At 39.1% G+C, this 26,160-nt stretch overlaps 2 protein-coding genes across 8 annotated transcripts in view; one reads left to right on the top strand and one right to left on the bottom strand.

The window, feature by feature from the left end:
- LOC102214452 (serine/threonine-protein kinase WNK1) overlaps positions 1 to 22,718 on the bottom strand; it is a 29,728-nt gene extending 7,010 nt beyond the window's left edge. The window contains exons 1-13 of one of the 3 annotated variants that reach the window (XM_005745953.1): positions 22,516 to 22,718; positions 19,609 to 20,855; positions 10,085 to 10,257; positions 9,278 to 9,498; positions 7,470 to 7,627; positions 5,852 to 5,940; positions 5,552 to 5,771; positions 5,333 to 5,434; positions 4,819 to 5,164; positions 4,178 to 4,311; positions 3,779 to 3,844; positions 3,365 to 3,400; positions 2,802 to 2,921 (exon numbers count right to left, since the gene is read on the bottom strand). In XM_005745953.1, coding sequence (XP_005746010.1) covers positions 2,802 to 2,921; positions 3,365 to 3,400; positions 3,779 to 3,844; positions 4,178 to 4,311; positions 4,819 to 5,164; positions 5,333 to 5,434; positions 5,552 to 5,771; positions 5,852 to 5,940; positions 7,470 to 7,627; positions 9,278 to 9,498; positions 10,085 to 10,257; positions 19,609 to 20,394 — 2,451 coding nt within the window. In that variant the 5' untranslated portion in view covers positions 20,395 to 20,855; positions 22,516 to 22,718. Of the gene's footprint in view, positions 1 to 2,801; positions 2,922 to 3,364; positions 3,401 to 3,778; positions 3,845 to 4,177; positions 4,312 to 4,818; positions 5,165 to 5,332; positions 5,435 to 5,551; positions 5,772 to 5,851; positions 5,941 to 7,469; positions 7,628 to 9,277; positions 9,499 to 10,084; positions 10,258 to 19,608; positions 20,856 to 22,061; positions 22,172 to 22,515 lie in introns of those variants that run through there. The other 2 variants (XM_005745952.1, XM_005745954.1) reach the window with 2 other exon arrangements.
- Positions 22,719 to 25,528: 2,810 nt separating this feature from the next.
- Positions 25,529 to 26,160, top strand: part of LOC102215111 (ELKS/Rab6-interacting/CAST family member 1) — a 19,365-nt gene continuing 18,733 nt past the window's right edge. For 3 of the 5 annotated variants that reach the window (XM_013914090.1, XM_013914092.1, XM_005745955.2), the window contains exon 1: positions 25,531 to 25,845. The gene's annotated coding sequence lies outside the window, so the exon portion shown is untranslated. Of the gene's footprint in view, positions 25,846 to 26,160 lie in introns of all 5 variants that reach the window. The other 2 variants (XR_001290533.1, XM_013914091.1) reach the window with 2 other exon arrangements.

Below are 26,160 nucleotides of genomic sequence, written 5' to 3' on the forward strand. Positions count from 1 at the left end.
TATGAACACCTTAACACTAATCTGGCCGCCCTATTTTGGGCTAACTGAAGTCTATTCAGATCTGTCTTGTTAGCTGCAGACCAGATGATTGAGCAGTACTCTAGATGAGATAATACTAATGCGTTAATGACATCTTTCATAACTGAAGAAGTAATATAAAAGGAGCATTTCCTAGCTATAGCTATGCCCTGTCCCATTTTCTTAATAACAGAATTGATGTGCTGAGACCATGAAAGGTGGTGGTTTATGGTAACACCGAGTAATTTAATCTGGGTGACCTGTTCTAATGCCGATCCAGCTATGGAAAGATTTAGTTGTGGACTGTTGATTAAACGTGCTCTACTTCCTATTAACATGGATTTGGATTTAGTCACATTTATAATCATGTTGTTTTTACTTATCCAATCGAACACATTCAGCAAATCTAGTTGTAACACGCTTGTCAATTCAGAGTAGCTACTAGCTGAATAAAACATGGTGGAATCATCAGCGTACATTACAAGATGAGGAGGTCATAGGTCATCATCATGTATTGATCACATATATACAAATGTTCCTGAGCATTGCTCTAATATTGTTTCTATTCCAGTTGGCTATAGTGACCATAATCTTGTAGGTTTGACTAAGAAAATGAAACCACTGAAAACTGCACAAAAGATTATTTTTCATAGATCTTATAAAAATTTCAACGCAGATAAGTATATTAATGACGTAAAAGAAATTCACTGGACTGACATCTGCCTCGAGAGTGACCCTGACAGGGCATTATCTATGTTTATTGAAAACTTTTGCTACCTGGCTGATAAACATGCTCCCTTAAAAAGATTTACTGTTAAAAAGAACTATGCACCTTGGTTAGATAACGAACTTAAGGTTGCAATGTCAGAGAGGGATATAGCAAAAGCAAAAGCACATAAGTCTATCAGTCCACAAGAGTGGGCAAGATATCGCGAGTTAAGAAATCAAGTAACTAAATTCAATAGGCGTAAAAAGAAAGAATATTATCAACTTAAGCTCAAAGAGGCCAATAAGGACAGCAAAAAGGTGTGGAAAGTTTTAAACAATATGATGGGCAGAGATCTTGCTCCGGTGATGCCTCACATCCACACGGGTGGTACGTTTATAAGTAAAGCCAAGGATATTGCCAATTATTTTGTGAATTATTACAGCAATAAAATAACAAATTTAAAATCTAATATGAGCAAAGGCGATCCCACCTTATCATGTCGTCTTATACAGGATGTTATCATGAATAATAAACTATGCCAATTTAAGTTCGAGGCAGTGAACGTGCAGATGGTAGAGCGCTTATTGACATCACTTCCTGACGATACATCCTCCGATTCTGATAACATAGACAGTAAACTGCTCAAAGTTGCAGCCAAGTTTGTGTCCCTTCCTATATGTCACATATTTAATAAATCTCTGGCATGCAGCTTATTTCCTTCGCAGTGGAAAGAATCGAAAATAATTCCGATTCCTAAAAACAAGAATGACATTTTTAATGGTGTCAACAGCAGACCTATCAGTCTGCTACCCATTTTAAGCAAAATTATGGAGAGGATTGTCTACGAACAAATTCAACATTATCTAATAGTAAATCAGTTACTCACTCAGTTTCAACATGCCTACAAACCTGGTTATTCCACCAGTTCAGCTCTCATTCACATGACAGATAACTGGTACAAATACCTAGATAAAGGGAATTTGGCCGGGGTGGTATTTCTGGATTTTAGTGCTGCATTTGATTTAATAAATCATGATCTACTGATAGATAAACTAAAATGTTATGGATTTTCACCAGCTGCTTTGTGCTGGATGGAAAGTTATCTGTCTGGAAGAAGGCAAAAGGTTTATTATAATGGTTATTTCTCGGAGGGCCGCGAAATGAACTGTGGTCTACCCCAAGGCAGCTGCCTCGGTCCACTTCTCTACTCAGTTTTTACAAATGATTTGACGTATGTCCTGGATAAATCTCAATGCTGTGTTTATATGGATATTAATTATGTTTAATCCCACTTACAGCTAGGGCTGTGTGATATGAAGAAAAATATCAGATGACGATATGAAAACATCTATCATTTCATATTACACTCCATTGTTTGTTTCATGGTGTCGCAAAATACACTGTTTATGGCCATTTTCTTTTCTCTCTCTCTCTTCTACCACCTATTCAAGAATCACGTGAAAGAGTATGGAGAGAGTTTACAGATGAGAAGCAAAAAAGAGCCATGAGGTGCTCAAAATAAACTATTTAGTTTCATGCATCATTAAGCAACACCCTACTTAAGATAATGTTAACTGATACTATGACAGAAACTACATGAATTTACAGCAACAACAAAAATAAATTATTTTAAAAAAAAGAAAATGGACACAGAACATTTAAAGGAACAGAAACCAGGTCTGAACCAAATGGTTCACGCCTGACCAAGAAACATCAGCATACACAAGTCAGAGTACCTGCACAACAGAAAGGCATGAGGCCTGATAGAGGAAGTATAGGTGCTCTGCGTTGAGTGGTGGAGACAGGATAGGAGTACTTGGATCATTGGCCCAAGACTAAGAGTCATGCAAAATAAGAAACATGCAAAGGAGAAGAAATGGGGGGCAGTTGTGGTAATTAGAGCATTCAGAGAGAAGAAAGAAAAGGAACAAGAAAAAAAGAAAGAAAAAGACAAAAAATGGACAGAATCACATTTATACTATAGTTTGGTGAAGCAAAACAGGACATGTTAGAATGCGTCTTAAAATAAGTGAGCTGCTGCATGTGAAAGAGCAGCAAGGGAGGGAAAAATCACCTGTAAATGCTGAGCTCCTGTCTGTGCCTGTGATTGTAGAGAGCTCTGTGGAGCACTGGTGCTCTCTGACTGCTGCTGCGGGTGAGAAGATGGGGCCATTGGCGATTGTTGGGAGGGAATCTAAATGAACAGATCACACAATGATACAGGGGAAGAAACAGGATTTAAAAAGGTAGGTTGAGATAAAAGCTGATACCATCAGACTGGCATTAAGGCAACTTCCTGAAAGTCTGGTTTCTCTACAATCTAAACCTTTCAGAGATTTCCTTTGGGCTCTTTTGCTGAGTGACTTGTACTTACCTGCTAAGTAACATAGCTGTATTAATCAGGTTAGTTGAATCAGGTGTATTATTTGCCACCACTGAGGTGTGGATTAATCAAAGTCAACTCTAAAGTGAGTTTTGCAGACATGTTAAAGGTCTATTATTTCACATTATTTTCTCTAAAAACCCGCTACATCAACCCTACCAGAGCCTGGCGTACAGACCAGTACTGATAATAAGTGCATTTTGTTTTCTACAACAAGTTGTCTGAAATACTGTGGGTGTATTGTATTCATCTACCTGAGGGGGGAGCGATGATTGGTAGTAAACTCCATACTATAAGAAACAAAGCATAGCAAAGTGTAAGAGTAGAAAACCCGATAAAAGAAAAGAGACCTAAAGGAGAAAAAAAAAAAAAAAAAAAAAAGATCAGGCCAGGAAACTCTCAGCTCTGCTTTCGCAGCCACCCAACCGAAGAATATAGGCTTTAAAGTTTAACTTCACACAATGTGAGTGAGTATCTTGTTTTTGCTGACTCTGACAGGTTAAAGTTCAGATTTGCAGGTGTGATACTGAAGTGTATCCAGGGTGTTATGCAGAACCTGATATTAACACAAGCTTTGCTTTTATAGAGGATGTCAGTGAAGCAAAAGTTTTCATGTAGTGTGAAGTTACTCTTCAAAGACATTTAGACATACACTAATAGATATATACCTGTGCAGGTGTCACTGGGACGGTCTGGTTGGCATTTGGAACAGGAACAACTTCGGACTGACCACCCTGCAACAGATAATAGCACATGTTCTAAAAATTAGAAAAGCCTAGGACCCTAAACTGTATCATGAACACATGCATGTGAATTCTAGACACACTGCAGGTAGGCCATGTGACAGCTGTCTACATGTAACAGGGAAAAGTACATTCAGCAGTGGTGAGGGCAACAACAACAACAACAACAACAACAACAACAACAAGGGCCATTTGGGATATGGGAAAAATAGATAATCAATAAATAGAACCCCAATCTGCAACTTAAACATTTGGTTTAAAATACAGACAATATTCCAAAACAAAATCACCCACAACACACATTATTATGCACTAATGTCTCACCACTGCCAGCTGCTGTTGCTGCATTTGATCACTCTGTGTCTGAGTAGTGGAAGAGCTGTAGGATACTCCAGACTGAGAGGGCTGAGCCTCAGTAACAACAGAGGAACCTGCTAGTCTATCTCCCATGTCCCAAGCTGTGAAAAAGGGACAAAAAGGTTAATTTATGAAGACTCAAGATTGTAGAATTATTTAAAGTAACAATGTTTTAGCCATTTCCCCTTAAACAACAGATTCAGAATATGTTTTAATAAATTCACTTAAGTACAACAACTAGTATACGTAGTGTATGCACAGGGAAAATGCAATACTATTCTGAGCTCCTGAAAAAAAAAATCATTGCTTGGTATGCTTGTGAAATTATGGTTATGTATAGGCTCTGCAGCAGGGGACTGGTGCAACAAGGTGTGACTGCATGGAGTCATGAGGACGCAGGAGCGCAAGTGGGGTACTAACTAAAACCAAACTGGTTATTATTCCTCTTTATTTTAAGCTAAACGAAAAAAAACACACAAACCAGCAACTTCCATGTTTTGTTTTTGTTTGTTTGTTTTTTTTGGGGGGGGATTGCTTGACTCAGTTTTTATACTCAATATTTATTTTCAATACACTGAAGTGTTAAGTGTTGTTACTTTGATACATACCACCTCCGGTGTGCTGCAGCTGCTGGTCACTCTCGGGCTCTTCGGACTCTGGCTGAACAGCAGCTAAGCTCTGATTCTGTACTGGGATTTGCCCAGTTGACTGGGGAACGTAAGAAACGCCCTGCGATTGAGGAGTGTTGTAGTTAGACGTCTGAAGGCCCTGTTGAGCTGCTGGTTGGACAGACATCTGTGAGCTTTGTTGGTTAGGCTGTGGAGGCATGTAAGATGCATGCTGTGAAATGGGCTGTGACTGAGTCGCCTCTATGCCAGACTGTTGGCCTGTTTGCTGTGGGGGCTGTGATTGCTGTTCTTCTTCAAGCCTTCTCTTCTCCTGATCTTCTCTGACCTTTAAAGACAGGAGAGAACACATAAAATCACCCAGAAGAACCCCACCTTGAAAACACTAAAGCATATCACCTCGATCATGTGGCTGAGATAAAAAATAAAATAAAAAAATCTAACAAAATCATGCACGTAAACAGTGACCATAACAGTAGATGGGCAACGATCATACCTGCTTCCGCTGAGCCCTCTTAAGATTAATTAGAGAAACTCTGTCTTTTATGGCTTTCGCAATGGTCTTGTGGTCACCTTCACACACATAACCAGAGTCAACCTATAACAAAAATGCGACAAAAGGTTCATCAGTAAACGTTTAAAAACTGCAAACAAACATATTGTTTGTCATGCACCAACACAATTAGTCTGCCTAGAACATTAAAGCTCAATTCACCATTTCCTGAGCCACATCCTCTGGAACATCTTTGATGAGGTCAAAAGAAAACTCAATGGCTTCGCTGTCTTTGTACTTCCCCTTGAGTTTTTTTACATCCTCAATTCTCAACCACAGCTTAATAGCTTGCATCTCTCCATCCTCCTCTTCTGCCAGCTCCACACGCACGCCTGTATCCTCCTGGAAGAAGGCATGGTTCAGCAAGTCCTTGATCGAGTACCTAGGCAAATGAAACAAGCAGTGAGCAAAAAGACATTTTTGTAGCGAGGCAGACCACCCTGAACTTGCTCAGTAAGAGACCTCTCATCCTTGTTCTGACGAATACATCCCTCGATGATCTCCTTCACTTCAGGAATGGCCACCTTGTCAAAGCTGCCTGGCTTCACCCCCTAAAGGAAACACAGAACTCTGAATGAGAATGATTGTCTTCACCGCATCGTTTCTTATACTGGATAATGCCCCATACCTTGTTGTGTTTTTCAGCTCAGAGACCTGATATCACTACCAAAAACAGTTGGCATTTGAAGTGACAAACATCTTAACCCAACTTCCCCTTTCACTTTTGACAAAGAATGTGAAGAGAAAGAAATTCTTTCTGCCTGGAAAGTTAAAAGAACCCCCTTTGGAATTTTCAACAACATCTTTTAATAATGCGTCTTTTGTTTTCTTTTTTCCATTTCAAAATTTATTTAAAAAAAAAAAAAAATTCTTTAAATGTCATCCAATCCTTCCTCATTGATAAATGTAAGTTTTACAAGTTATACTTCCCACATTCCATTTGTGCCTTAAAAACAATAAACTTAGTATTATATGCAACGTAGGTGTACAATCTCAACACTGGTGCGAGATGCCTGCTGGGCAAGCAATAGCTTTTAAAATATTTCTAATGTCATACTGCTAGCCTGCAGACTCACTTGCCTTTAAGCTCTGAATTTAGCTGAGCTCAGAGAAACCTTTTCCTTTTTAAAGAAGAGCATGAACATGCAGATACTTTACTATGTTCAGAAAAGGTCAAACATCAAAAATAGGGGGTACTGACCAAGATGCACGTTTGAGTGGAAGGGGAAATATAAGTGGCTGGAAGAAACAGTGCATAAGAAAGTAATGGACGGCTGGTGAGAGGCGATGAATTGAAGCCATGACAAATGAAAGTGCCGGAAAATTTAAGACTGAACTGAGCAGTTGAGTTAAAAGCCAGAAAAAAAAGAAAGAAAAAAGGCAATTTTTCCTGCAGTTAACAATACAGCCAGAGCATGTGACACTACATCCTTAAAAGCTTTTATAACTCCAATGACTCAGCGTAGCACAGGGGTAAATGTCAAAGAACATGCTCTGTTCAATGGAGTGGAAAGACCATTTTTATTTTGTGGTTAATGATAAACTGAAGGTATTGCTATAGACTTCAAAAGAAATTTTATAGCTAGCACTCTCAGAGTGAGTTCAACTGCTTTATCTCCAAGTGTCCAGTGATTGCATGAAAATGAACCATAGGTGACTGCGGATTGCCATCTATTAGTATGATCAGTATGAATAAACAAAATGTGTTTTTCCTTTTACAGTCACTGCCCCTCTGGGATCATACAAGACTCATGCTGGTTATTCAGAAAACAGCAGGTCTGAACTTGTTTAGTGTTATATTAGTCAACTCTAATGGCTTAATTAACATACAGGAAAGAAGGAAGACAAGGGAGGATTATTGGGATTAATAGCTTCTGTTCTTTTTAAACTTGTAGGTTCTTCAAACAGAATAAGAAGATAAATAGTATTATCAGAGCAGAAGAAATAAAAGTAATGCAAACTAAAGACATGTCAGCAGGAACATGAAATGATTCCAGAAGTGGACATTAGCCTTTTTGGCACACAGGAAGAGGTGAACGCAGGGCAGAGGGGTGACTGGAGGGTTGAAAAGACGACTTACGCTGGTAACTCTGCGGTAGATCTGTGCAGCATTCTGGCACTCTGAGTAAGGGTACTCTGAGGTGGCCATCTCCAGCATGCACATTCCAAAGGCATACACATCCACTGACTCGTCGTACTTCTCCTCATACATCTCAGGCGCCATGAACTCAGGGGTACCTTAAATCAAAACAACTATTCAGAACTCCCTTACTGATTGAGTGGGCTTCTCACAACCCATTGCTCCTCTGCTCCTCTAACCCATGAGGGGTTGAGGAAGAGGAGGATGAGAAGATTGACCAGCCTGTTGAAATCCCCTGGAGTAGAACCTGTGAGATGAAAGTTGGAAGAAAGAGGAAAAAGAAAAAAGGGGGAGGAAAGCAAAAAAGAGAGAAAACAAAAAAAGGAGGGAGAAGCTGGGCTCAGTTAGACTGTTGAGAAGAAGGCACGTGTTTGTCTGTGTAAGACCTTAACATGATGGGATATACACGTGTAGCTGAGATAACCAATGTGCAGGACACACTGGTTAGCCTGAATAAATAACATTGCACCATTCAAATATTACCTCTAAAATGAACCACTCAGGAATAATACCCATGCCGAAGTGGAATTTGTTCACAGTAATGCCAATTGACCCTGTAATGTAAACAGGACTAGCTATGGAAATAACTTTTGTCAAGACCTTACCTTACAGCCACAATAACATTCCCTTTTATAGTACACCCACCTTTCGATGTCTGACTTACCATTTCATCCTCCCCTGCAGGAAGAAAGTGTTATGGTCAAGGCTGAGAGAAGCAGATCCCATAGCTAGTAACAGTGCTCAACAGTGTGTCCGTGCACATAAGCCTTTTTATATTAGTAGATTATTTTATATTCAATCTCAGGTCTTACACAGAAAAACTCATTTGGTTATTTGAATGTATTTTTCTGATATTGATGCGTATGACAGCACACTGTCAGACTTACCAGGCCCATAAAAGATCATACTTACTCAATGAACAGCAGTACCCTATTCATTCCAAACAGCAGAATGGGGCACAGCTGAGGCTAGAGCCTACATTTTAAAAGCATACCCAAGACTGTGAAAGGGAAAAGAAAAAGAAAAGAAAGAAAACAAAACAAAACAAAACAAAAAAAACAAAACTGCAAAATGCTGACAGAGAGAAAGTGGGGAGAGCTCCCTGGACACAAAGATGGAGCAAAAAGATTCTGCAGTCCTGCAAATATTTTCAAAAACATCAAGAGACAAACACCAAAAAAATAAAAATAAAAATAAAAAACCTGTTGAGGCAAACCCATAGAAAGAGATGTTAAACATCATTGGTAAAACTGGCAAACAGACCACATATTTCCAAACCACAGAACAAAGACCAGTCTAAGACAGGAGCAAAGGCCATACCTTTTGCCATGGCCAGGTTAGCCTGCAAGAAGGCACGACAACTACCATAATATTAATATTTAACAGTAGTAGAAATGTTAGGCGCTACTTACATTCAGTAGATGCCTGGAAAAAAAAAAACTCTCTCTTTGTGGAGAAACATAGAACAGAAATACTCTGTACAAAGACCAAACTTGATTAGTTACTGTATGAGTGCAGAGAGAGAAAACCTTGTGGTTATCTTCCTAAGATTACCACAGTATTTGGCCTCCTTTTGAGCTGTGGTTTGAGAGACAGCTGAAACGCTGTGGTCTGTTTTTGAACCACATCGTCAGAAAAACAATCTCTTATCTACACACCATAATTTTCCATAAAACATGTTATCATGGCCCCAGAAAAGGTACTGTCCCATTGCAGGACAGAAAACAGAAAACCCACTGGATTCGTACCTATAACACTTTTGGCAAAGGATGCGCGTTTGAGAGTGGCCAGTCCCAGGTCTCCAATCTTGACAGACCCTGTGGGGCCTGTGATGAAAATGTTGTCACATTTAAGGTCTCTGTGGATGATTGGAGGAGCCCGAGTGTGAAGAAAGTGGAGGCCCTTCAGGATTTGTCTACACCAGCTCCGCAGCACTTTAATTTTCATCACCTTGAACCGCTTCAGATATCTACAGGAAAGCAGATCATATTATTCACTAGGGTAAAAATACTTTCTATACTTTCAGCTTAAAAATTGGGCTTTTTCTTGAGAGAAAAAACACTTTAATAAAAAAAGAATTGGTTATCCTGTGAAATTAACAGTCTGTTAATGTTACACACATGCTGGACTGATCATGTTTTCACATTAATGTATCAGCTGCTAACTACATTGCTTCTGTGGTTATCGGCTAATTTCTAGTAGTCAAAAAGCTAACACTGACATGCGGAACAGCCAAGTTAAAATTTATGAATATATAACAATTTAATACTTCAGTGCCAACTACCAATCATGTGTGTTCAGCTGCAAGTTGTTCAGAATGCAACTGCAAGGCTTCTAACTAAGTCTTCTAAGTTCTATGTCACTTGCACTGGCTCCACATCAACTTCAGAGTCCACTTTAAGATTATGGTTTTGAGGTTTTTTTGTTTTGCTTTTTACATCTGAACTTTTACATCTGTACATCAACTGTAAGCGAAAACAAGATGAACCCATCCTATTACAGTGTGTATACTGAATATGCCCTGCATCTACAAATTCCCTGCCACCGTAACTCACGTTTTGAGTGTCCCAGAAGTCATGAGCTCCGTGACCAACACAATGCACTTCCTGCCTTTGGAGGGTCCTTCCCAGGAGTCGTAAAAGCGAACAATGTTGGGATGTTGTAGTCCCTTTAACATGCCAGCCTCCTCCTTAAAACGCTGCCGTTCCGACTTTGAAAGCTTACGATCCTACAAGGGATGAAAAAGGAAGATTTCAGTCAGTGAGTGCAGCACCATTTATACAGATGCACATGTAATTTGGAATAATAAAAAGGTACAATGTATTTCTTAATCCACAGAAAAGGTTTTCAAGATGCTTTTAGTTTTTCAAAAATTTCACATATGCTTTGATAAAAGAGGGGCAGGGATAGCTCAGTAGGTAGAGTGGTGGCCCCATGATCGGAAGGTCGGTGGATCAAATCCACTGAACGGCTACCCTGCGGTACCCCTGAGCAAGGTACTGTCCCTACACACTGCTCCCCGGGCGCCCAATGGCTGCCCACTGCTTCACTGAGTGAATGGATTAAATGCAGAGAGGAATTTCCCCAAGGGGATCAATAAAGTATACATTCTTCTTCTACAAGGAAAGATACAGTAGGATATAGGAATGTGGCTGCCTGTTTTCTATTGAAGATGACTGCATACTAAAAAAACGCACCCAACTCTTTTTGCCCTTGGGTAAAGAAAAACAAAATGCTAGAAGAGCCAGTGCTCAGTAAGAAATATGGGATATCAGCACAGTGAAGACAATCATGTCAAAGAAATAATGCATCAAGCTTGGCTAAAAAAAATTTTTTTAAATATACTTTAAAAATACACAGTTAAAGTAAAAACCTTGTAACTAAAGATTTAAGACAGATAGTGGCATTTAATTTACTTTAGCCCAGGGCTCCTGTTACATTAATTGAATGGCCCAAAATAACAGGGAAATTTAAAAAACAAACAAACCCAAAACATTACGTCAAGTATAAGAAAACGATCTGTACTCATGTGCAGAGTCATCTTTTTTTGAGCAAGAAAACCCCTATTCCACCACTATCAAATCGTGTTAACACGATCAATATACATGATTCCATGTTATGGTTTCAGATTTTCACTGCCACACATCCAAAGATGAGAGTAACTATGGTAATTTAGTCAGTAAGACAATTTAAAACGTGAACAATCACAGATAAACAACGAATATATAGAGCCAATTGCGCAACTGAGGCTGACGCTGTATTCTCAGCAAAGAGTCAAGTGTCTGGCAGCTGATGAACTGTCAATGAATCATAGCAGTATGTATGTACACCTGATAGCATTGTTGGTCAAGTGTGACTTAAAATTCCATCAACTGACTGATGCATGCACAAGGAATGACATTAAATCCTCCTGTAGTTTCTGGGTATTAACAAAAATGTTGCAGGGTAAAAAACTCTAGTTTCCTGTCAATTGCTAGCATGACCTACATTTAAAGGCTGTATGACTACAGAGCAGTAAACCCATAGAAGTTAAACAAGCCTGGTAAAACTGGCCATAGGCCAGGCTGTCCAGGAAATTCAGCCCATTGTTTTAGTGCAGTGTGAGCTCTTGACTGCAAGTATGTGATAGCAAAAATGTTCCAGTAACTGACATCACTTGAACAAAAACATAACTGACCAAAAAGCCTTAACGGGAGATATCTTGGATGTTTGCGTAATGTCTGAGGGAAACAAATTGATAAACTGAGGGAAAAGAAATTTGAGGAGCAACAATAAGGAGTAAGGAAGGACAATAAATCTGGAATCACTGAAAGGAAACACCAGTGACAGAAGATGGAAGAATTAAGGTTCCACCAACTGAAACTGCAACTGGACCTAATGACCTACTTTCCAGAGGATTTATCCATTTATCTAGCTGGACAGTAATTTTCCCTCTGTCAAAACAGTCATGCAAAACATCAACAGCAGTATTCACAGCCTCAGAGCAACACCCAAACCTCCACCCGCCCAAATATGAAACCTTTGTATGAATACAAGCATTTGCATTGTAGGTACAAAACCACCCCTCTGGTACAGGCTTAGTATACTAAGCCTCTGAAGGAGTGATCACCATTCCAGCCCAGAGAAAACACTAAGTGACAACAAGTTGTCTCAAAACATCCTATATTGTAGGGTAAAGACCCTACAATAATAAAAAGAAAACCCCTAGGCAACCCCTTATGACCAAGCACTTGGTGACGGTGGGGAGGGAAAAACTCCTCTTTAACAGGAAGAACCCTTTAGCAGAACCAGGCTCAGGGAGGGGGCAGCCATCTACTACGACCATCACTATGGAACATCACTAGGACCGGGGAGGAGTTCAGGATCATCTGATCTAGCCCTAAAACGTCCGGACTTTACTGAGGTACTTTTGTTTTGTTTATGCAGCGCTCTCTCTATGTGCATTATATTTATATTTAACTTACTTTGATTTTACTATAGGCCATCATTTAACTTTTTTTTTAAATTAAAAAAAAAAAGAATGAAAAAAAAAAAAAGGTTGGCATCAGTAGGTGGTGGGCAGGTAAAGGCCATGACATGCTGATGTACAAACTGAATAAAAAGACAAAGCCAAAGTCTAATACTGCCTTCAAAAGGGCCACATGAAACTCCTTAAAACAAATAGGCAAAAACAAGGTCCAGTCTGGAGCCAGCATGCTACAAGCCTGCCACAACTGTGCACAGTAATTTGAGAGCAGTTTGGGTGGGGTGCAATCTTTTAAGAACAGAATAGTTTGCAGTTAAGATCAAATTTAACTTGCTTGAAATCCCCCTAGCTCACTTTATAGACGCACAAAATTGATCGGTCTATAGAAATCCCCACTCTAGCATGTCCTATACACCCCAAATTGTGTCCAGGTGAAGCGTGAAGCACTCAATCTCCACTGCATGCACTGTGTACAAAGCACTGCTTCCCCTTTCTGAAGTGTTTGGGTTTTGCCAGAATTTCTGCCAACACTGAGTGAAAGCCATCCTTTATGTCCTTGCTGAATTCAATTTTTGAATTCCCATTTTTGATTCTACAGCTGCCAAAGCTACATTCCGTTTGGTTCGCTATTATCCGTGAGCTGATTTCAGAGAGGTACAAGGTAACCAAGCTGATTCGACATGTTCCTTCAGCTTGAGAATTATTTATCACAGGTTCCCACCAGAGAATTTGGTGGTACAAGACCCTCAGCAGTGGGGCTGTGCAACATGGTCAGGGACATGAAGATCTTCCACATACTCCAGGCACGCCTTTCCCTTGCTTTGTCAATGAAAGTTAAACGAAAAAGGGACGACAACACATCACACCCTCTTTTGACTGTTACTTTAAAGAGCTCTCTGGTCTGTGTCATGTCTTGCTTATACTGTCACTGGGAAAGTACCCAACTGTCTCCAGAAATCCCGTGCAATGAGGTCAACTGAAATGGTGTCAAAATAACTCTTTCATTTTTAAGTGACTTTGTGTCAATAGGAACTTTAAACAACGTATTTCTCCCCTTATATTTAGTTGCCTTTAGGATATTTACAAATTAAATAAAATAAATATTCTTGGGTCAAAATTAGTGACTGACTAGATAAAGAAAACAGCAGCGATATCAGACAGGGACTTTCCAAACAGTAATAACCCATCAAGAAAAACTGAAAACAATGGAAAAACTAAAATGACCAACATAAACTATACTAAAATATCAATGTCTTCCAGAATAACCATTCCTAGTATGTTTAATTATTCTGGATGTAGTTACTGACCCTTTTATTCTACTTGTACCTAATCAGTTTTATCACAGTAATAGCACAACATAGCTCTTTCAACTGATTACTGAATATGCATAAATGTATCTTCTGAGACTTATGGAAGAATAACACTATGTTGAGTGATGATTTTAGTTTAAAGGTGTTTGAAGTGAACTTCCGGATGGTGAGGAAACTGGTTGCAGCATAATCTTTCAGCTCCTGGGCGGTCTGGTTACCCCTTGAAAATTGACATGTTATAACACAACTAAGAATATTCATAGTTGTATGCCAGGGGGTAACAAGAGAAAGAAGAGGAATTCGGCAAGAAAGTGCGGAGGAAGGAGTTTTTTCACCGAAAGAAGTTGCCGGTGCTAGCAAGCTAAAGCTACACGGAGCTATGGAGGCAATTGAAGCCTCCACATTGTCGCTGAGCTGAAAGAAGTCCAGGATAATTTGAAAAGACAAATAGCGGAAAAGACTGGACTTGTGAAAACAGAAATGTTGGAGTTTAGGAAAGAAGTGGGGCAACGGCTCGACGAAATTGTCACGGACATGAAAGAGGTAACAAGCAGGATCAAGGAGGTCGAACAAAGAGTAACCGAGGTGGAGGAGGTCACAGTCGATCTTAAAGACGTGCTCGGCCATACTCTCCAGTTACAAGGGGACCTCCAGACACGTCTGTCTGACCTGGAAGCCTGTTCTTGCAGGAATAACATACGTCTTCACGGGATACCAGAGGGTGAAGAAGGGGACAACATGCTCGAATTCATGGAGAATTTTATAAAGAAGGAACTGTCTCTCTCTGACACCAATCTGGGCATACAGCGGTGCCACCGCTCACTCGGCCCCAAGCCACCACTGGGCTCCAAACCCAGGTCTATCGTGATTCATTTTTTGGAATACAAGACCAAGGACTTGGTGCTCCGTTCTGCGTGGACCAAAGAAGAAATACTGCTGAATGGGAGACGTGTGTATTTTGACCAGGACTACCCCAGTGACATTTTAGCTAAACGCAAAGCATACAACACAATCAGGAGGAGTTTAAAAGAGATGGGGCTCCGCTTCCAAACACTGTATCCATCGAGACTGCATGTGTTTTATGAAAACAGGCCCGTGATTTACAACAACGCGCAAGACGCATCCGACGACCTGAAGAAGAGAAGTTGATGGAAAAGGGAGCGGACGACCCAATGCCACGCATCCCCGTACCCAAGCCGAGGACGCCCTTCTGGGAAAGCGCGAGCGGGGCGCCGCGGCGGACCTCCCGGTGAATTACAGGTGAATTGCTGTAATTCACCTATTTGATTTGATTGTACCATAAATGGATGTGTCTTTTTTTTCTTTCTTCTAAATGCGTCTTTGCTAGCCTAGATGCTCTGTACTTGTTAAGGGTCTGAATGTTTTGTAAAAAAATATACAAAACTACCAATAAAAATAAAGTGTTAAAAAAAGGTGTTTGAAGCAATGTGAAGGACAGTTAACTACAGTATCTCAAAAGCAGAGTGGAAAATGCTGCTTCGAGGCAAAGGACGGTATAAATAACCTAACAGGCCTAAAAATAGACAAAGGAAAAAATGCTAACGATAATGCCGAGGATCGGCTCTATCTCGGCTCTAACACTGACACTAAGGTCAAGATGGAGCCCTCTGGCTAAGATGTGACAAACAGCTGAAAGCCATGTTAAAAAGTGTCACCGTTTGCTATTTAGTTGCATTAAATGCAGCATCTGTGGAAATATTTGGTGTTCTCTTAACAATGTAACATGACATCGAGGTCAAAGATCACGGTGACTGCCACGCAAATTATCAGGGAGTAAGAAAAAAAAAAAAGTTGCCAGATCCAGGCTCTTTCACAATCTAATAGTATTATTATCACATTTTAATTGACTTTGAATTAAAAACAGATATCCAGTCAAATTAGAAGAGAAACCAATACAGTGCTTACTGAGTATATCACCCCTCACCCCACCCCAAAAAAAAAAGTTCTTAAACTATATAGATAAACAACCACTGAAAGGTCATCTGTCTTCCTTCTTATTTGTTAAAATCTGAAACTTAAGCAGAGTTTAACATTAAGTTTGCAACTGTATTTAAAACCTTCATCCATTAATAAACAACCTTAACATGTGGGGAATATTGTTAAAATGTTTCTGATCAATACTACTACAGTGGCTGCTTTTATTTTCTACAAACTAAACTCAAGCATGTGGTGCTTTAAATGTATGTTTAAATTTGATATGTTTGATAGTATCACTTTGAAACCTATGGAATAAAATTTTTGTTCAGAATGGCATTCAAAGAGTGAAAGTCCAACCATACAATTAAAAAAAAAACAACAACTGCAAAGTTAGTTTTTCCTCACCAGCTCCTTACAGGTTAAATAAAAAGCCACCCAAAAATGTTCTTTCTGTGAAGAAATATTCTGCATGACTCTGACTGAATAAAGGTTAGAAATTACCATAGTGTTCTCAAAATCTAAATCAGTGACTCAAGCTAAAAAGGACATGACCTTTATACAGTAAGAGTGAGAAGGGAACCAGTATCACACCAAGTATTTCTGTTCTACTGTTGTTTGTAAAACTGGTACAACATAGTTGTTCCTCGTGTCACCAATCTTTGACCTCAGGCTGAGATAGGGTTTACCGCCTACCTTGTGCTTTTAGTGAGCAATCCCATTAATGCTTTCCTCAGTGACATTTCTATCCAAATTTGTCACAATTAGAAAATTAAACTCTTACAGTAAACCTGAAAACCTTGATTCATGAAATGTGATGAGGTCTCTGTTAAAATACTTGGTGTAGCATGTCACTTCCAGCGGATGCCATCGGCCAGCTGGACAGAGGGCTGCCATAGTTTATACAGGATGCCTGGAGTATTCTTACTCATCTTTCAATCTGTATTTGAGAGGAAGGAGGCGTGGAAGCAGCAACTGGAAGACTGAATAGTTGAAAATGCAATAGTGAGCCAAAGGGGGAGGTTCCTTAATTTCTTCTTTTTTTATTTTTGGTCCCTCCTCAACTTCCTCTCTGGGGTGACCTACTTATCCTTCAGACATGTCTGCAGTGTGAAACAACTGTGGGGGTTCATTAGTGGGTGAATAAAGGTGAACAAATAAAAATTCTCAGTCAATTATAGCACAGATTGCCTTATAGGTTGAAAAAGCCAGGGCCACTTCATTAAAATTTCAAAGACAGTTTTCAGGCAAAGTTGCTGCATATCCTGCAATTGCTGCCTTTGGTCAGAGTGAAATCAAACTGCAGAAGAATTTAAGGTTTATTTACATCTACATAATCTCTAAAAAAATGTATGAATTAAAAAAAAAAGATTTGCATGTTTATTTGTGTGTGTGTGTGTATGTGTATATAAAGAGCATTAAGGCATGGGACTACAAATGTGACCATTTCATTTTAATCATGTTAGAGATAAACTGAAGGTCCTACAAGGGGAAACCTGCCTGGCTCGTTTCACCAGCAAGCAGCCACAAGATACGCTATTGCTCATAGCTGGCACGCCAAATTCTTAACAAATATGTTGCAAGCTTTATTGTGCATCAATGACTCAAGTATTAGCAGGACACCAATTAAATTAACTTCTTGGATCTCTACTCCTTTCTTAAACAACTCAATCTTAAATCTCATTGTAATTGTTACGTTAAATATATGCACCTCTAGTATCATCAAATGCCCCTAACACTGGACTAATGAAACTAGGGTAAGATAACATATCTAAATAAAATAATGTGTGTAAACATATACCACCCAGTGTTACCATCTCTGTACATCTTGAAGGCATGCTAACACCTGGATGACCGTGGGACTACATTAAAAACCTCTGACGTGTAAAGGGGATTTCAGCTTCTCACGTACAGCTGAAGTTTCTAGCTCTGAAACTTCTGAGGTGGCAGTGGAAGGAAAAAGCAAAGAGGGCCAAGTGAACAAAAACCTAACTAGAATTCAGTTACATTTATAGGTTTCATTACTAATGAAAGCAAAAGTATTGCGATAAAACCCAAAAGGTTGATTCTGTTCATCTGGACATAGCATTTTCAGTGGGAGAAATATTTCGTCACCCATCCAAGTGACTTCTTCAGTCTCATATTGAGATAAAAGATTTATTTTTTTTCTGTTTTAGAAGCTGTATCTTTGATCTGGTTTTTGTTTCTGTCCTTCCATTGCAGCAGTTCACTTTCACTCTTTTCTAAAACCCCAAACTGACTTCTCTCTTAGTAGGTTGTGGCAGATTTAGCTCAACTAAAGGCAGAATGACAGAAAGAGACTTTAACAAGAATAGTACAACTCAGCTGTTTGGAAACGCTTTTGCTGCTCCCTTAATTTCCCAAAGGGTCGCCACAGCGGATGGATCTGCATATTTGGCTTGGGAAGTGACAGACCCCGAAACCCCCCCTCTTCTGAATAATTCAACATAAATTTACTGGGTAAGATGTTATGTTCACTCAAATTGCAGATGTGATACTAACCGAGAGCTCAAGAAGAAAATAAAAATGTTACTATGAACAACCTTAGTGGAAAGTTCAGGGGCTGCAAGAAGTCTGTCTTGAGGTCAAATTAAATAAAAAAAAAAAAAAAATCACCACTAAATGCAGTTTAAACCACAACTAAAAATGTATCCCATCTTATACTGCACTAACACCCAAGTATTATACATAAGATATTTGAGATTTAGGAAAGTAAAATGTGAGAAAGCTGAAAGAGAGTGGGAGGTGGACTGATGGTTCACAAGCAGGCCTTGGCAGGTCAGCCTGCAGGAGATTCCTCAGTGAGGAATTTGACCCATTTTACATTCAGGCAAGCATTCAAAAAAGGAATGCATTGAGCATGCGTGAGATTGTGTGAGAGGGGGAGGGGAACTTGCCCGTAATCTTCACATTGTTCTGAAACCAGTGAGCATGTGTTACTGTGGTTCTCTCCGCAGCCATGTGAGTCCTACTGCTCTCATGGCAGAGTAAAGCATGACAGTGAGAGCAAACATTCATGTGGTGAATGAGGTTAAACTTTGCTCTGGGATATATAGCTGCTATAACTGGACAGACAGCAGAACAAATTTTTTACAAGCCAAAAAAAAAAAAAAAAAAAAAAAAAAAAGGGGGGGGGGGTAAAACAAGTCCACTCAAAAGTAGGTCAAAGGTCAGATCTGTGACTAAGAACGCTGAATGTTAATAAAGTCAACTTAAATATTCCTGCTGTTGCCATTATTAGCAGAGTAGTAGTAGCAGTAGTAGTAATGGGATTTCTGAGATTTATAATCTTTTATGTAATTTTAGTCAAAGCTTCAAAAGGTCCCATTATCTGGGAGTAAAGTGATGTTTCAAGAATCTGCTCAGTTGCATTTTCTATATTTCTACACTAGATACCAGAAACTAGATTTAGATTTTCTAGCAGTATTCTCTAACAGTGTGAACAGTAAGTGTGGAAAATCATTATCATGACTACAACAATTCTGCACACATTTGGTCAAAAGGTAATTTCCTGTGTTCAAAGAGGTTGTCATAAAGGAATAATCATTTATCAAAGAAGCACTGATAGCACCAAATAACTTCCCAGTCTCTTAGAGTGAAGTCAAATCAGGAAATGGGAAGTTTTCTTTGGCTGTTTTGATGAAAAATGTAGAGCGAAAAAATCAGGAAATGCTGGCTATGCTTGGTTGAAAGGAAATGATAGTAGCTGCAGCTCAGGTAACAGGGTGAACGGAAATTATTTTGACTCATACAAAAAATAATACAAAAACAAAACAAAAAGCGGGGGGAAATGAGGCAATGTGTGTGTGTTACAAAGTACAATCGTTGTATACAATCGTTTTCATACCTGCAATTCACACCAAGCCACCTCCACAGTGGTCTCGGTGTCCAAGCCCTTGTAGACTGTCTTGAAAGAGCCACGTCCAATTTCTATGTCAAACTTCAGGAACCGTCCATCAGGTGATGTGCCCACTGCTTTGGTTTCAGCCTCCTCGATGTCTTCTTGGACTTTTTTCTCAGCTTCCCGCTGCTCTGCCTCTGCTCGGGCTCTGGCGTCCTTATCTGCCTCCTCTCCTTCCTCGTGTTGTACCTTCACCTCAGTGCCGCTTTCAGGTTCAACTTGAATTGGCAATTCTGTTTCCAGGCTGGGTGTCGTGTGAGCTGCTACTACTGCCTCTCCATCACAGATGTCACGCACTCTAGCAGGCTCTTGCTGTGAAGGCACTACAGCCACCCTGGCTATTTCTATATCTTTTCCTTCTCCCTCTTTTCCATCATCCACAGACTTCTCATTTTGAGATAAACTTGGTTCAGTCTTGGGTGAGTAAGTACCAGCAGTCTTTTGCTGCTGGAGGACTGCTTCCTGTGGCTGAACCAGCTGAGACGTAGGGATGGGGATCTTGCTGGGTAAAGGAAGGGCCAAAGCTGTGGCATTAGAATCACTGATGACACTGCGACGTAGAAAACGGTGTTCAGGGTTACATCGATCGCGTTCCATGGTGTGATGCCGGCGTCTCACTTCCACTGGCCGACCCTCACCAACCATCGAATCTGAACCAGAACTAGGGGCATTTCCACTTTTCTGAGGGGGAGCCAGGAACTTCACCATTTTGTCGTCTGGCTTTTCCGACATCCCACCACCCACACTAAGAGTTAAGGAGGTACGATAACTGAAAAATTAAAATAAGGATATTTTCATGCTTGCCATTTTGGCTTATGTAAGCAATGTGCTTCAAAAAGGAAAAAAAGAGAAAGATTTACAATGTCTATCTCCAGCTCTCCCTTTTTATTGCTCAAAGACTATCTTTATAAATATATTTCGGGGACTGAAGGTGTAAGACGAGATGCGTTCTCTTACAAATGGAGAGGGACTGAACACTGCAGCAGAACACAAAGTGCTGATGTTGATATACAGGTCTCTTTAAGTCCACACCATCCATCCTGTACGACACAGGGTGCAGCTTCGATCAAGCATAAGGAATCACTGGTGAGGAACAAACACACACAGCCTACAACAGGCACAGGCACTAAACTCCCCAGTCCAGGCAAAGGCGGGATGAGCTGACAGTCTCAATTTGTTCCAGTCCAGTATTACTGCAAGAGAAAATACAAAACAAAAGCTTCCTGACATGTTTTGAAAAGTAGCCAAAATTATGTCAAATGTCAACAAGACTTGTGAAAATCTAGTCTAATCTAGTCTTGCAGACAGAATTTACAGTGTATACAGTTTAACAAAAGTTTAACAACTCTGTTTTAGTGCTAAGTACAGCTTATAGACCAGAATCTAAGAATTAAAACATGACTTCATTTACAGTGCAATACACTTAACCACCAGATCATTTATGGTTTAGAAATAAGATCTACACTCAAAAGAATTTCGGTCTTACCCTAGCACATGTGACACATGGCAAATTTCCCTTTAAAGTGGTATTGTTCAGCTGTGCTCCATTAAAATACAATTCAACTGACAGGTTAACTAAACACAAGCTATTATCTATAACTACTGCACAGCAAAACTAAGCATTTTAACTATATGACAAGGGAGGCGACAATGACATTTGATTCTGCACCTGAGATTTGTTACAAAATACAAGCAATGTTTTCAATATAAGCGAAAAATATTATTAGCATTTTTAATGTCAATTAATATTGTCAGAAAGGCTAACGCAGTTTATAATACACTTCTTAAAGCCGCATAAGGCCATAAACATTTTTACTGTATCCGCAAAAGACAGGGGCCATCTAGCATTTTATGACAGCAGTGGCAGCTTGGCATTCCTCTCCTGCTTTAATCATGCAACCTTGCGTTGAAAATTTTGTTACTTATTCATCTTTATCCTGCCACGGCTGCAGCCATTACCTGACCAGGCAACCATAATGTCAGAACCAAACCGGATAACGTTGGCTGTAATAACATTCAGAAAAATAAAACAAACGGCTGCGCAAATTAACACAATATGAGTCGGAGTTGATTTAATCCTCTCATGCACACACATCTGTCCTCATTGCGTATGTGCGACAGCACATCAATTTGAAATAGCTACAGCGACTTTCTCGTTCAAAGCGAGGAGGAGGAGAGGCTCTTTGTTAGCGAGCTAACGAGTACGGCTAGCAAACAGCTAGTTAGCTGGCGCTGGCTAATCCTTAACAGGGAACCGATAACCGACGGTGACCAATTTCCGCGTCACGTCTTTAAATATATTCCCTTTTAATAATTTACAATTTCACATTACTGGCACCACTCTCGTCGTTTTAACGCCGCTGTAAGCGTTAAAAATAAGCTATAATTCGCAACTTTACCATATTCGGGTCCTGTTTCCATCCCCGAGTGGTTAACATCACACCGGATGCGCTAGACCGGTGTAATAGGTTGAACAGCTACCAAAGCAATGACTGTTACCCATCTACTCAAAGCTAGCTAGGCGGGTCTTTCTTGTGGCCTAACGCGCTTAGACCCGCCTCCTGGCTGCTCCATTCAATTTAACGCCATCTGATAACATTAGCGCTTGTTTGTTGTTGTTATTACGCAGTTAGCGATTTTATTTTGTTTGTTTGTTTGAATTTGTTGACTCAAGTCAAATATCCATAGCTGAGTGGTAGACTATCTTACGTTATTTAAAAAATAATTTCTGTTTGATAATGATAAGCTGAGTTTAACTGCTTAGCGCTTGTGAGTTTAATATTGCTAGTAGCTAGCAGGTTAGCTCGCCAAGCGCTAACGTTGAGCTGTGCCGGGTGGCAGATAGCGACCTACCTCAATAAGACAAGTGACGGTCAGTGGCGTTTCAGCGGTCCTCACAGCGATAAAAAACAGAACACAGGTAGATTACACGTGTAGCTAAATGTCAGGTAGATACGTTCCCCAGTGTGAGAACCGAAGCTGCGATTATTGGGGCTCGCTTTTCAAATAAGCAGCGCAGTTAGATAGAGAAACGGTTTCAGCACAAAGCGCCTGCGCCGGCGGAGAATGACCTCATAACCATAACACACACACACGCTCACAAACCGATCGCTTTGATAGGCTTTGATGCTGTTACATTTGCTTTTGATTTTACCATGAAACTAAATGATATAAGCCTTAAAATCATACGTAATAAGCATATTCAAAATTAATTAATGATTTTAAATTAATAAAAACTTAGGTCAATATGGACAACTACACAGAGGGCCCCTCAATAAATGAGCCCATTTCTGAAAGGTTAAATGGAGGGAAGATAAAGCGGACTAATGTGCACCCTTGAATTTAATGAGCTGGATCATTTTACTGAAACGATTGAGCCAGCCCCCACGTTGTTTTGTGTTATGGGTATTACGGTAAGAGAAACTAAGGTCTGGTTTCAAAATTAAAGGGATCTCCAAGTCAATCTACTCATTTAGTCCGTCATTAATGATATATGTAAATCATAAATGAAATCTAGAAAACAAAAACAAAATACTATTAAAACAAATATATTCCAAATTTAAATAGAAATAATAAAATATGAAAAGTATATGCTGTTTTAACATAATAATTTCACTTTAGATCCACAGTGCACACCCCAACAGTGTTTACCACCTGGGTCAAGTCAGTCTGAAATGAACGACAAAAGTATCGTCCTTTGAAATTTGATTATCCACGGTTCTTGACTAGAGTTTTGTTTTTTGTTGTTGTTGGTTTTTTTTAAACCTGCATTCAGAACACCAGTATATAGAAAAATCCTCTTGTCAATGTTTAATTCCAATTTTGAGCCACAGTACATATCCTCTCATTATTATACAGTTAATATCAGGTCAATCTGACAATCGGTCTGTGGAAATAGCAAGTTTCCTTATAATAGCATTTTAAATTCATACAAAGATAGCTCATATATGACATCTCTGAAGGCCTTTACTTTGAAATTCAAAATCAGACAGTCTTGACACTGACAGAGTTACACAGTGAGGGTGCATACTATTGATCTAAAGTGAAATTAGTCCAAATAAATCTGTGGAAACAGTTTATTTTTTATGACTGTGCATGTTGTTTGAAATTTCCTGATCTCTTTGATCTGTAATTAGATTTTTTTTTCACATCAATTTCTGTATTTCATTATATGTTACGTCATCGATGATGGCCTAGATCTCCAGAAAAATGACAGATTAATGATTGGTTATATCTTTTGTATACATGTATTTTAGAGATAAATATAGACTATCTTCTTGTCACATGTGTTACCTTAATCTTTTGGCAGTTTTAAACCCTTTTAGGAATTTATTTCCCTCAGATTTTTCAGCCTTGTAGACAGAATGACAGACTAATAATAACAATGATCATGCAACACTTCAGGAGATTATCTTTATTATTTTCACTCACCTTTGTTAAAACTGTGTTTTTGTCCATTTGTGCAACCATTTATTTGCTATAACAATGAAAATAAATAAATTAAAAAAAAACAGTTAGAAATGAGTAATTAAGTATGATGCAATCTTTTATATTTTAGCTTTGATGTGTAACATAATTCAATGGATGTAAAATTATTACCTTGTCAAATATGTGAAATAAAATAGAAAAATTATTACAAACTTGAGCAATCATGACCAATTCTTTATCAGGCTTTAGGAAATATGTAAAAGGAAGTCACTGTGGTGTTTTCTTTCAAAATAATAGCCTTTTCATACAATCTAATGTAGTTTATCACATTTACAATTGTAAAATGAATTAATTAGTAAAAATAACACGGTGTTTATCGACAGTACTTGACCGTGGGGGTGAGAACTCCTATAGTGCTTGGATCTCTATAAATTGATGGCTCAAGAAGGTGTAATTGTTCAATTAACATATTATTTTATTTGAACATAAAAATAAATTGTAACACCCAAAGCATGTGTGGAGTGCAATATTTCTGTAAATGTTAGGGACAGAAAAATGTAAATTTCCATTTTCATTTCCATAGAAAGGCTCACAAAGGAACAATGGACCAAAATATGTTTTAGTACATAGAAAAACACGACTTATCCCACACACTTTCATACTTCTAGTTGCTACTAGTTCCTTTTATATTGTTCTTGTATAAATTAGCCTATATTCCTAAATATGTAGTAATAAGTATAGTTATAATAGAGATTTGTTTCAGCTTTTGTGGTCACGTTTGTACGTGACCTAAAAGAGACATCACACGATATTTCCTGGGGACATTCCAGGTAATTCTGGGGGGAATATAAACCCACAAAGTATTCTGTTTTAAGGGATTTTATTCTCACTAAAATGGTTATGACCTGTAAGACTTTTCAAAACATTTTGCAAAATAATATAAACAGTATAAGCTCTATACGTAAATAAAGTTGTAATATTCAATCTATACATTTACCATTTACATTGTCCTAAACATCTCTTTTGATAAAGAAAGAAACAGTCTGATCACTAGTCTTTTGTTGCAATAGCAGCCTATAAAGTGCTATATTTAACTTTTTAACCATAATGGGTAAGATGAGTTGAAGAGTTGCAATTTTCTTTTTTATTAACGTTTCTTTATTAAAACATTTCCTGCAGGTATGCCCTGCCCCCTGCTGGTGATTACTCCCTAAACCTACCACATGTATTTGCTTTCATAAATTTCACTCGAAATGAAAATGCTCTGTTTATCATCACCCCATCATACCTTCATATCTGAATAATACTTGTTGTTAATATCAGGAGGACCGATTCTTTATCAAATGGTGGTAAACTACTTTTTCCTATTATTATGTGAATGTTCATTGCATTTAAGTTCAAAATACTCCCCTCACCTCTGACTTCTGTCCTTATGTTCATTTAAAGCTTTGTATTTTTCGAGATGTCGGTAAATTTCTTGCTGTCCACGTCCCCTCCTTCTAACGTAGAATCGTGACCGCGCTTTTAAAATCCAAGCGTGGCGAGGAAGGCCGCCGTGAACGCGCGCCGGAGGCTTGACGTCACTGAGGCGCCCTGGCTCTCCTGAGCCGCTGGTACTGCTGGCGAAAAGATGGGAAAATCTGATAGACATTTATCGAGGAATTAACGTAAAATGAACGATTTTTGCAGCTGACTTATTTTTGACAGAGGATCCACTATTAGCAAGGATTTGGCTTCTACCAGACAACGACAAAGGTAGTTTGTTCGGAGGGTTTTTCTCCTCTGTGGCTATTGTGTTAGCGAGAAAAAAAAAGGTTCTTCTTGACCACATAAATTGGATATACTAGCCTCCATATGTAACGGCGAGCTAACGTTAAGCGTTTGTCGTATTTCCCTTTCTTTTATAATTAGCAGTATCACAGCTACATATATGTAAACCGGTGAATGAATAACCGTAGCTTGAAATGAAAAACCGTTGAGCTGAGGAGAAGGAAAATGGATATGGTTTGATATGGGTGTCTCCAAAGCAGACACCGTACGGAGTCGATGGGATTGTGCAAAAAAAAAAAA

The sequence above is a fragment of the Pundamilia nyererei genome, unplaced genomic scaffold (genome assembly GCF_000239375.1).
Source record: "Pundamilia nyererei isolate P.nyererei 1_Seehausen unplaced genomic scaffold, PunNye1.0 scaffold00170, whole genome shotgun sequence".
Lineage (NCBI taxonomy): Eukaryota > Metazoa > Chordata > Actinopteri > Cichliformes > Cichlidae > Pundamilia > Pundamilia nyererei.